The sequence below is a fragment of the Falco punctatus genome (assembly GCF_963210335.1).
Source record: "Falco punctatus genome assembly, chromosome: 2".
In the NCBI taxonomy this organism is placed as follows: Eukaryota; Metazoa; Chordata; class Aves; order Falconiformes; family Falconidae; genus Falco; species Falco punctatus.
Genome location: NC_137581.1, coordinates 18,845,345 through 18,858,252, shown reverse-complemented (window position 1 = coordinate 18,858,252; position 12,908 = coordinate 18,845,345). Strand labels below are relative to the sequence as shown.

The 12,908-nt window shown below is 42.2% G+C and overlaps 1 protein-coding gene across 1 annotated transcript in view; it reads right to left on the bottom strand.

Annotated features, from left to right (window-relative positions):
• Positions 1-12,908, bottom strand: part of LOC308058926 (uncharacterized protein C11orf87 homolog) — a 39,272-nt gene that overhangs the window by 25,597 nt on the left and 767 nt on the right. The window contains exon 2 of the mRNA XM_080375522.1: positions 1-12,908. This exon is cut by the window's left edge and continues 25,597 nt beyond it. Coding sequence (XP_080231648.1) covers positions 12,284-12,760 — 477 coding nt within the window. The 5' untranslated portion in view covers positions 12,761-12,908 and the 3' untranslated portion in view covers positions 1-12,283.

Sequence of the window (12,908 nt, the reverse complement as noted above, 5' to 3'; positions counted from 1 at the left end):
AGTTTCATTCAAGGTGACCTTTACCATTATGCACCTAACTGTGTTTGTCAAGAGTATTGAAAGTCCTCCATCAGTTGAATGTGTCATACAGTAATGAAGGTGTGCTATGAGAAAGCAAAGAGAAACCCTCACCTCTGGGAAATGCTAGCCATGTAACAAAAATACAAGTGACATAAAAATGTAGAAATTCTTTTTTTTTTTTTTTTGTCAGTTTCTGTGTGTTTTTCTGCAAAAAAATACTGTCCTTTACACAAAAAGTCTATTTTATGACGAAAAATAGTTTTTGTGGATCTTGATTGATCCACAATTGAAATTCAATCCAAGATTGAAAGCTAAAGGAAAGTGATATAATTGTCTTGTCTTTATCTCCTGTAGAAATCCATCTGAGGAATATCATTAACCAAAAATCTTGGCATCAACCTTGTAATTTCTTTAGAAGTAATGACATTTTAGAATAACACAAGAATTTAAGCAGTCAAAATTATAAGGATCTACCATAGCCCAATGTATTATCTCTATTATCAAAAAATATTCTCCATATTACACTATAGCAGCAGCTTCCACAATTTGTGTCACATCAGGATATTTTATTATGTTCTAACCAATTACACCCCACGAAAAATATCTTGCCAATGTAGGACTGTGCTCAAATCACCTTTCAACTTTTTCTTGAGTAAGCAGAACAGATTGAGGTTTTTAGGCTTTCACTAGAAGGCATGTTTCCTGCACTATCCTGTGGCTGTTTTCTGAATTATTTATCAATTAAAAGAAAAATGCCAGCTTGCTTCAGTGCATTGCCTTGTTTCTATCTGGATATCCTAGGAAATAATCATTGATCAGTATGAATTATATTTTCTTTCTCTTAGGACAAACCAAAATGAAGATCACCTCTGAGCTAAAGCTGGAAGAGAATTGTTTTGATGCCACTTGCTTATACTCTTACAAATAACCAGAATTTTCAATAACTGATGATTCTTTTCTGAGAACACAGATGAAAGCAGCTAGAAAAGAACAACTAACCCCAAACTTTTCTGAAAACTTCATTAACTCTAAAGTGAATCTTGGGCTTCCAGAAGAGTCATGAGACCAAAATCTGTGTGTGAAAATTTCTATATATATGTATACGGATGATATACAGATACATACAACATACACATCTAATTTTATATACATATATATTTTTTATATTTATAGAAATGCAAGAAGCTGTGGACCATAGGTGGCCTCTGCCTTTGTATGCAGCCCACTAAGGGACTCTCAACTGCAGTCATCTTTGAAAGAACAAGACTTCAATTTTTTCCACCTGCACCAGGACAAACATAAGTGTCTTGGCTCTCAGGAGGGCCAATTCAAGTCCAAAATCACCATCCCACATCCAATCAGCCTGGCAAACCCTGAGTTTCTGCATCATGCTTTTTACCCAGGCTTTCAAACTGACTGCTGCTGGGTCTCTGCCTGGTCACCAGGACCAAGGTGACTTTGTCTTCAGAGGCGAGGAAGAAGGGGACTTTCATTTGCAGCAGAGCCCTAGAGCCTGATGGGTTTATTTTGCAAACCCCTTTAAATCCATGAAAGAAATTTGCAATTGCTAGCACTACAACCACTGCACTGTTCATAGGAGGAAGCATGAGAAGAAACCTGAGTACTCTTAGATAAAATGAAATTGTCCATAAATTTAGGAGGTTATATTACTACATTTTATTCGTTTCTCCTCTGCAGTTACAGATCCCTGTAATTTAGCCTAAAAAGTGTCATAAAATGGCAGGCTTAATTCTAATTTTAAGAAATCTAATGAGACAATTCTATGTCCTTAAGTGTTCTTTGGAAAATAAATTTGTATAAGCTACAAGCAAAATACTTTTCAGACACTTAACTGTAAAAAACCTATTTGAGCTTGCAAATACGTCAGGGCTGTTGCACACTAGACCCTAAAAACTATGAGATGTGCATCAGGAATATTTCTGATATAATCCAAATCCCAATGGAATGGACATAAGCTTCCCGTTAATCTCAGTAGGATTTTGGTCCAGCCCTTGATCCACTCAATGGAGTATCAGGTCAAAAAAACCTCACCCTGCTTTGCTGTTAGTGAGAAGCAAAGAAATATTTGGAAGTTCAGCATAAGATTTTTTTGCTAAAGAGACACTGGAATAAGGGGGAAGCATGAAGCAAGGGGAGGGTAAATGTATAGAAATAGCTTTAGCAAGGCAAAATTCCACAGCAACCACAAACATCTCATTTATTTCCGCTGACACCTTCTGAGTAGGTACATGGTTGCATATGTAACACTTTCCCATATTTTTCCCCCAGGACACTGTTTTGCTTACATTCCCAGAGCTGTGAATTTATAATGGAGGTTTCTTTGGGTTATTACATGTAATAGGAACTGTGTTTTCACAGATGGCTTACCTTCCTTGCCAGATGTCTGTTTTTAACAGTGTCTTAATAACTACTGCATATGCTAACTTCATTCTGCATACTAAAAAATATTGCCTTGAAGGGACAAACCCTTTATTTTTAGGCTACATTTGTAATCACTGAAGCAACTTAGGGAAGTCTGAACTGGATTCACCAGCACCTGCAAGCTGGAAATCACCTACAACTCTCTTTCTAAAAAATTAATGCTTCTGTGCTACCGGACCTGCCAGGCAGGAGACATGAATTACTGGATTGAAATCCTGTCTGTGACAGACTAGATAATTTTGTAGCTATATGTCTCCAGATCCCCTTTTAGTCTTAGAAATCTATGATTCACCTTCTGAACAATCTTCACACAACCATCACAATTATCAAACAAACCCCTAATTTATTGCTTCAAAAGATTACAGTCTGGAAAATCAAAGGAAACAGACAATGCCTAGGGGTTGAAGAAAGATCGTATAAACAGCACAGATGGGCTTCAACGATATTGTTGGGTAGCACTGCCAAATCCAAACATTTCAAAACTATGAGTCAGGCACCAGAAAAGTCTTGAAATTTACTTACAATTCATGAGATGTGAAAAATAACTTATTTCACTAACGCCTGCATCATTGTGTAGGCGCATTCGCTGCCCAGCTGCCTGTCATTTGTCCTCCCCCAACAGTTTTTGCATCCATTGGCTCATTTCACCTGCGTTTGACAGAAGAGCAGAGAGCTGAATGGTGCTGACTCCTTATGAGATCTGAGGGTGGTTAGGCTGGGGGTCAAGCCCATGCTGACAGTTGCACATGGAGGAAGGCAGGGATAAGTGGGACCTTGTCTACACTGATCAATTCACCTGCACCCACACAGCTGCATACGTGCCATGTGCAAGCCGACCAGACCAGGGGTGGGAGCTGCAGACATTGTGTGGGGCTGGACATACAGGGGAGCAGGAGGATATTTGGGGAAACAAGAAGGATCTCATTCAAAGGGTAAAGGGAGAAAGCAAGTTAATGCAGCTGGACACCATGGGGTGTGAAGAAGGCTGTGTACATTGTGGCAGTGAGCTGTGACAGTACCCAAGAGCCTGGTGAAGCTCCACAGCCACAGCAGGCTACCTGTATTTTAATCCCAGATGTCCACAATGTGGATATTAAGCACCAGATAGAATAAATGGCACTCATAAGCCCTTCCTCGCAAAACTGTACTGAAGAGTTCAGTGCCTCTGCATCCTTCCCCTTGCTGCGGGATGCCACTCCATAGCCCTCCCAGCGGTTGTTGCTCCCTTGCGATCCACTAACTCATTCACTATACATTCGTGCAAGTGTACCGTAACTTGCTTCAGAGTAAAATAAATAAGGGAAGACCAAACACCGAATTTAGGTAGAGCTGTCTGGAAGAGTGCTGGCAGTGGAGAGAAGACAGGAAAGCAAACAGAAACCTCAAGATGAGAAGTTACTGCAAATACTGTGAAGGAAATCCTGGAGATTTTCCTTACCAGATCACCAGTGCTAATTCAGCAAGATCTTTGTGTGACTAAAGGTTGTTTTCCTTCCATGCCTTACATGATGGGAAGTGTGTGTTTTCTCTCCATTTTCCTGTTGACAGCTATTGCTGTTGCCAGTTCACTGCCTCCATCAGTCTGAAGGAGCTGAATGAGGACTGTGTGCTCAGGGAATCCCAGTTCCTCCCCCTGGCTGCTCGCTGCAACTGCTGGTGCACATCAGCAGAGAAGAAGCATTAGTCTCTCTGGTGGTGAAATCCCCGGGCTACAAACAGATAGATTTGTCAGCCTGGTGTCTCCAAGAAGCGCAGCTTTCTCACATGGATTACAGCGTCATGTTGTTCACTTTATTTTGACATAATTTGAGATTCCGCTTCCAGAACATTAGACCAAATCTTCTGAAAAGAAACAGAAGAGGCCTAATAGCAGCATAGCATTCTCTCTCTGGAAGCTATAATATCTGAAGTTTTCATTCATAGAAGACATTACACCCAGATCTGATGCCAAGAGTTGTGTGGTACTGTTACTTTTTCCCACTTGTAAGCACACCAGCCTAAGGAACCTGCCCTTATCCCTGCAGTATGGCTACAGCACTAGGCAAACAGTAATACTACAACCCATCTGTCATATTTCAGCTACCTTTCCCACTCCTCCACCAGGTTCTTCATCATCCCTTTACCCTAGGAGGAACTGACTTTAGAAAAGCTCTGTCAGATAGGTAATGGCCCATATAGTCAGCTCAGTTCTAGAGGTATATAAATCCAGAACAACTCAAGTGGTGAGCAGAGATATTTTGAACTTGCTTCATTGTAGGTAGGTAAAAAGTGATGGGTGTCTCAGGGTTTACACGTTTCTTACTCTCTGTTGAAATGCAATCATTGTTTACAGATCTTTGCAGTGACCCCATATGATCAGCTGGACAGTCGTCCTCCTTTACACATCAGTGCTGCCAGACTGAACAAGTTCTAACATGTGCTGGAAGTGAAGGCTCCCCTATGCTATTGGTGAGGCTTGTCAAAAGGATGGTTTAATAGAAACTGTACTTCTATAATGAAAACAAACACACTTTAAACAGTCCAGCTGGCATTCACAGAGAAGCAGAAGCTCAGTGATTGTTCTAGCTGAGCAACAAAGTTAAAGCATATAGTCTAATAGCATTCAAGATCACAAGTAAAAGAATGGATTGTGATAATCTGATTTAAAAGACAAAAATGTGGACAGGGTGGTCAGTTGTTACTAGACATTCAGTTGACCTTGTCTGTCTCACAGGTTTTACATATATATTTGCATATTAATGCCCATATTATCACCACATCCTCTCATTTATTTAGTCTCTCCTCTGTAGCAACTGGTATTTTTCCTTACAGTGGTGTTCTTGATATGAAAGAATGATGATTTGTCAGCAGTTTCAGCCTCTGGTCTAGGGCTGGCAACTTAATTAGGAAATGTGATGTTGTTCCAGAGCCAATGGACCATGTCGGGAAGTGCGCCGGGATTTCTCAGACTGTTTGAAGTCCAACACTTTCTCAAAAACTTCTGCCTTGTTGCAAAGATTTTGATACCATATTTATGGCTGGGCTATGGGTAAACATGTGACAATGCTAGATCAGTGAGGGCAAAGTCCTACAGTATCTTTACAGAAATCAAACCAACTGATAGAAGGAAGATTTTTCTAATATCAGACAAACTGAGATTGCCCACTGGAAGGAAGAAACAAGCCTGCCCAACACAGCCCATGCTATGGAAAGACTATCAGGCTCTCTAGCGGGGAGCCAGATTCAGAGGCAATAGTGGGACACAACGAAAGCTAAAGAAAAGCAAGCATGAACATGTCACATGTAGGTAATCCCCAGGTCATCCTCCGCTGTCCCCCACATACTGGGTGGGACATACCCCAGCTGGGTATGGAGTACGAATAAAAAGACAAGAGAAATCCATGTTCCCTAGAAATACGAACTGCAAAAACCAAGACTCTGATGACACTGGCAAGGGGTGGACAGCCAGCAGGGAGTGAGATTTGGTATCAACTTAGGCATAGTCCAATAGTCCAGGCCCCACTGAATTCAGGGAGGTTATACCATTAATTTCATTAGTGATGGGTTTACTCCCAAGGATTGTTTTTTTCCTATATTCTTGTTATCTTAGTCATCACTCTGCTCAAAACCACGCAAGGCTGTTTTCTGCGCTGAAAAAAAAGTGTTATGAGTGATGAAATGGTAAAATAAACATTAGTTGTCTTGGCTTTCCTTCATAATACATATTCCGCTTCACCTTAAAAATTAAATTGAGCCTCTCGGTGTGGCTGTTCAATCGTGCCCATCCATCCGTCTCCCAGCTGTGCAGTATACCACTTGGACCTCGCTGCCAAATGTAAGCACTCAAATAATCCAAGGCAGGTGGTTAGCATAAAAACTCTTTTCATTTGTATTATGGTATCAGTATTTTTTTAATGTCTATGACACTTAATTTATTCATTTCAGGGCTGTATGTTTGCAGGTTCCATGTCTTGGTTTAATAGACAAGCTATGTAGCACTTATTGCATAAATAGTTTGGAAGCTAAGAGTCTCACAACGTGTGAGTGACATCATGAATTCATCTTCCAGCACATGCTGCTTTTATTGTATTATAAAGATAATATTTTCTCCTTCTAACTTTCTATGCCTACCTCTTATTTACAGTACTCACAATCCCCTAGGATACTTTATTTTTACATCACAAGATGTTTGAAAAGTTTTAACCTGTACTTTGTCATTGACTGTGTAGCGAGCAAAGCTAAAACCATAAAAGAAAAGAAATCTACCTGTTATATGTGACTTCTTTCAGAAGATATTAGGTTAAAATTTTGTTTGATTAGAGGGAGTCTGGAAAACAGAGGACAAGGTATTACTGTGAAATCAACAAAACCTGCTTGCTTCAAATTCTTTGTCCTCTTCAGAAAAGTAAAATAATGAATGAATTACATTGCTCCATTTCAAGGAAGAAAACAACAAAGAAAAGCCAACTGGAACACCGGATTATATGAATAAAGGCAATTTTTACTGACAGTGTTCTGATCCAAATATTTATTTATTTCCTTACTCATACAAAATTGATGCTTGTGAAGGTATTGGGTTAAAAGGGTTGGAAAATGAATTCTTCTAGTTATCCACAGAGAACATACAGTACCAATGAAGCAATGAACACTTTCTTGATTTGAATAAGAAATATATTACATATGATTTACAGAAATGAGATCTAATGTCACGTAGAAAATGGTGGTTTAGAGCAACAGTATCAGGAAGGAGATTGATACTTGTTTCTGCTGTGGCTGGGATGGGTCACCCTTCACCTTGGTCCATCCAGGGGATGGGGAGGCTTCACTTCCACAACTCCAAATGGGAAAACTGACTATAACCACTGCCAGGCATTTCACCTGTTTGCTTGTCAGACAGTCACCTCTCTCCTCAAGGTTCAAACACCATCCAGTTCTTGCAAGTTTGTGACACATTTTCTACACTATGGCATTGGCTGGATTCAAAGCAGAAACCTACACGTAAAAGACTAAAACCAGAAGGAGGCTCTGTTCTACTAGAAATTTATTTAGCAATCATCAGATGGAAAACTTGGCTTCAGAGGAAAAAAAAAAAAAAAAGAATTAGATACCAGAAAGAGATGAGAAAGTCAGTCCTGGATAAAAGTAGTTCTAATTTCTAACATAATCAAAAGCATTATTAAAGGTTTGTATATGAGTCATGCCAACTTCTATATAGATGAGAAATGTAATGAAATGGTATCTAAGTCATTATAAATTCTATTTACATAAAAGAAGAAAAAGAATGTTTCCTACTTAATTTTTCACGTTTCCCTTCATATCTTGCATACTTATTAAAATGTAGGGTTTGAAGTACCCATAGAAAAAATACAAACGTGCAGAGAGAATAACCACTAGGAAAAAAAAAAAAATAAAATCAACCAAATCCTACAACTGGATTTAAAATAATTCAGTCCTGTCTAAAGAGTCAAATCATGTTCTTTTTCCTCCCTACATAAAAGCTTCACTCATATTCATAACAATAGAAGAAAAGCACAGTTGCTTCGTAACACTGGACATAGCATTCCAGAAACAAGATAGCTACTCAGAAATGCTATGGAAAACATTAATCACAGAGTAACTTGCTATTTACATTAAAGACGGTAGCCTTTAAAATTAACTAAAAATAAAAGCAAAAAAAACCAAACTGAGTTTTCAGTCATAGGACAGTTTTGTCCATGTTGTGGGGTCCCTGTTCTTTTCCTTTTTGTCCAGCATTTCTTTCAAAATATATCTCTATATATACAGATATATGTCTGAGATAGATGTATCAAAAGCTAAAACATGTCTGGATGGACAGCCTGCAAATTGCATCTGAGACCACATTTGCAGTAGACAAACCCCCACAGAAAAAAATGCTGGAATGACACATTTTAATGAAATGACATTCCCTGTCCATGATCCGCATAGGATCCATGTAGAAACCTAAATGCCTCAGTCCATAGAAGCAGAGCTGACAGTAGCAGCACAGGTTCCCCCGTGCTGCCAAGCTGAAGCATCCCAGCCCTCACGGGATGCAGTGGCTTCCATCCCCATGGACGCTGTCTGGATGGGTGCAGAGCAGGGCCAGTGGTGGTGATGTAGAGAGCTGTCACCCTCTGTGTGGACTACAGACAGGATCCAAGTCTCTTGGCAGTCAGTGGAAGCCACTCGTGTTGATGCCAGCAGGACCTGGAGGAAGAAGCCATGGGGCAGCAGCAGGCTCCAAGGACGGGAGCACAGGACGAGGCATTGCCGACTCTCTGATCCAGCCCCAGCACTGCCACCACGTCACCCGGCAGGCTCTCAGTTCTCACTTAGAATCTACAAAACAAGTCACTGCTGTCATGCTTCTTCCACAGAACAACGGCTGGACCGTGCAGGAACTGTTGAGCATCACAGCACTTCTTGTTCTTACACATGCGGGATGCTAGTGGGCAACCGGCTCCAACTCAGAACCAGGAAAATCCAGCCAGAGGACACGTCCCTTAGCAGAGGAAAGACTGTCTGGGCTTTCAGCAGCCAGCACTCAGCTGCTCAGTCTCCATCATAACTTGCCAAACCAGTGCAAATTCACAGGAAAAAGAATGTCCGCATCAAGGGGTTATAAATCCTTCCTTACGTAAGAGAATGGTACAAGCGTTTACCCGGCAGCTCTATCAAATATCGTAGAAAAGGTTACACAAAAATATTTAAATATGTGGATACAGATACATAGATATTACACTTGCATAAAATATGTATATTCAAAACCCTTTGGGCAATTTCACAGTTAGCTGAAAATGTATGCTTTAGAAATATGAACAATTTCCTACACTTTTCTAGTTTAAATAGGAGGGGGGAGGGGAAAGAAGCATCAGCCTTATTAATACTGAATGCTAAGTGCAGAAGTTTAGCTGTAGCTGTAGGGTTTTGAAGCAATTGATTTGACAGACCCTCCAAGCATAAACTCTGTTTTAAAAATCCACATCTATTCCCTAGATTGCTTATTGTTTCATGAAAATGAAAACCTACGTGTCCTGCTTGTATCAGCTAGATCTCCTGAGACTGTTCAATTAAACCTCATAAGCTTGCAATACTTCAAGATCGGATTGTGCACTGGGAATACGCATGAACCTTATTGCAGTATTTCTGTGTGATAACAGGAATTTATAACTTTTCATATCTTGTACAACTTAACTTTAGAAATAAAAATATCTTAAATGACACCACAAGAAGCTCACAGTTCTGAGAAAATTAAAGTCAGTATGAAATTTTACTTATAGACGACAATTTACACAGATTTACATAAATACAGAGATTAAAATATTAAATCAAAGCTAATTAACAGAGGATAGAGTTTTACATGATAGCATATTTTAATCCTAGTTACATTTTTGCAACTACTTTTAGTGTCATGAGACTGTATAAATAATATATATACCTGTATATCCATAATATATATAAAGATATATATATATGTATCTCCATCTTTTTTTTTTTCTCTTCAAAAATAGGGCAATTTTATAACTGCAATGAGATGTGACAAGCAGTACACTTCTGGGGAATTATTGCATGCCTTGAGTGCATAAGGCAGAAGAGAGAGTATCTGACTTCAGACACTAAAGAAGTAGAATCATCAACCAGAAATGCACTGGAGTGATTTGGAACATCTTATTGCTTTTATAAAACTTGAAATTATACGCTGTTTTTTTGTGGGTTGTTGTTGGGGTTTTTTTAAAGGCACAAAATAAAGGGAAAAGTAATATCTCTCTGTTTAGTGGAGATCAACGATCAGGAAGCTCCATTACTGTTCACTGAACACTCTTCATTCTCCTAAATCTATTCCCTGTGGTGCAATACTGTGCTGCAGTTGCATAAGGAGGTTAAACACAAAAGTTCATGCATCCTTTATCAGGGGGAACAAAACAAAGCCAATTTCCTTGCCCAGCAACAACGAAGTAGCCATTAGCATCTGATCGTACTGGCTGGTGGTGAGACTCGGCCATCGCCCCTGTCAAACTGCAATGTGCAAAACACCACTCTGTCACAGGTACTCTTGCCACACTAACCTCAGCTGGTAGAGCAGCTCCATAAGCTGGATGATACAGTACTTGCCTAAAACGCTGGAGGCACAGATCCAAACTCAACAGCAATTTCCCATCAGGACAGGCAAGACTGGAAAGGGATAAAACTGGGAAACAGAAACACTGCCGTGAAACCACTGCATTGTGGGGCTATTACACGATTATGGAGTACTTCTGCCACCCTTTTTCCCCCATTTTAAATTGGTTAATGGCATTCACTCCCGGCTCAGGGCCCCTGACCTCCTGATGTGCGAGCCTAGGATTTTTCTAGCCTAACAGCCACCCTGGGAGGCAGAATACAACAGAGCGAATAAGCGGATACACAATATTAAAAACTGTGGACTATACTATCTCCTCAGATCACTTTGAATGCCTGTATAGAGGGGAGGAAAAAAAAAAAGCAGCAGCAGAAGAAATCCATCGGGATCACTTTTTCTTTGCTGTATTTCTTAGATGTTAATACGCACAGTAGAGGGCTGCCTCGGCTATGATACCACACAAGATGTTTCAAAGTTTGGATATGGCACTCTGTTAAGGCACCTTCAAGTAATGGTCATTGATTTGATCACTTTTCTGTACCCGACGCTGCTTCCTCCAGCACACACAGCACCAGGCAGCCACTCACACCTGCCATCCTCAGACAAAAAAACTCACGGTCCTTGCTAGGGAGACACTACACCAGCCACTTTTGAAATAAGTATTTGCCGGGGTTTAGGAGTGGACATTTTGCACAACTGCGTGGTTTGTTCCCCAAGAGGGGAAAGGGGAGAAAATTGAGTGTCCCTAACTGTCTTCTAGATTAGGAGGGTTAAAAATATGTATCAGCCTAAAAAAGTATAAGCCAGCTCTGTACTGCTGCAGGATTCCTTGCTGGGAGGCAAAGCTGTAAATGCAGGCATTCAGTGCGGGGTGCCTGGTGCAGAACTGGATTGTTTCAGGACCAACAGGAGGTACAAGGACAACCTCCCCTGGGAGAGGATGGGCAAGTTACTGCACATCACCTCACCCTGCCACAAAACGGTACTGGGTTTGGGTCTCAGGCTTCACGGCATGGGGATGGGGGGTGGGGCATTTGAAGAGATGAAGGGAGCTGAGGGGAGAGGAAAGCTCGGGCATTGCTCTGTGCAGACAGCTGGCTGCATCCCCCCAGTGGGAGGCTCAGTGCTGCAGCTGGGGGGCATGGGGCCATGGGGCCAGGAGGGCACCTGCAGTTAAGCCCGAACGAGGGTGGCCATTTCTACACAAAACAATATCCAGTTCCTGGGAAGGAGCGAGACGGGTGGGACAGGGGCATCGGTTCTAGCACAAAAGGAGAGATCAGGGTGGACTGTCGCCCTGCTCCAAGGGGACAGGGGGTCCTAAGGCACCCGCCAGACCTGCCTCTCCCCCCACGCCACTCACTCAAGCCCCAACCCACGCCATGCAATGGTGACACAAGGAGCAGCAGGAATCCCGAGAGAGTGGGTTGTCCTGGTCCCTGGAGTAATGATGTCCAGGGAAAAGGGACTCCCCACCCCTGACCCTCTCCTTCAGGTGGATGACTTGATATTTGGAGCTGCGAGCAGCTCCTTCTCCAGTAAAAAGACGCATCCTTTCCTCACACAGTCAATGAGAAACGCAATGTGATCTGTCATGCGCTTGGATCATGGGCTTGTTCATTCGTTTGAATTAGCAATGTTTTCTTCTTCTTCAGGACTAGATTAATCACTCGGGTATTTACAAACACCAACCAGTGCCTTCGTGAGGTCTCCCCCAAACCATCAAGACAAAATCACCGTCTGCAGGAGCCCCGCACCAGCTGTGTCCAAACAAGCCCGTGCTGGCTGACAGCTCGGGGCTGCAGGGGGAGAGGGGCGCTGGATCTCCAAGTCCTGGGGGGGTCTTCCCAGCCGGCTGTCTCTTCCTTGGGGTGCCTCTCCCTGCACCCCTGTCCCAGGGTGCTGGCTGCTGCTATTGCTGCTGCGGGTGCAGTGGTCCCGTTCATACTCCTCCTGAGCCTTTTGCATTTTCCGCTTCTTCATCTTCCTCTTGTGGATGTGGAAGGTGGTGAGGGAGAGGAGAATCAGGCAGAAGATGAGAGTGACCAGGACAATTAAAACCAGCGTGGATGAGAAGGACTGGAAGAGTTGACCCACTTGCGTGATGCAGGTGCTGCTGGCGTTTAAAGTGGCGGATGTCCTGTTCAGGAGACAAGGTGGCAGGGACAGCCTCAACTCCTTGGAGAGCTTGGCACTCATTGAGGAGGCTTCGGAAGATGAGGATCTTCCTCCCCTCTCCGAAGACGCCTAAATTTCAGTCGGCGCCGGGCTGCTGGCGGGCGCTCGCTGGAAATGCCCGGGATGCTGCCGGCTCAGCCCCACGCTCGCTCTAAAGTGACAGAGCAGC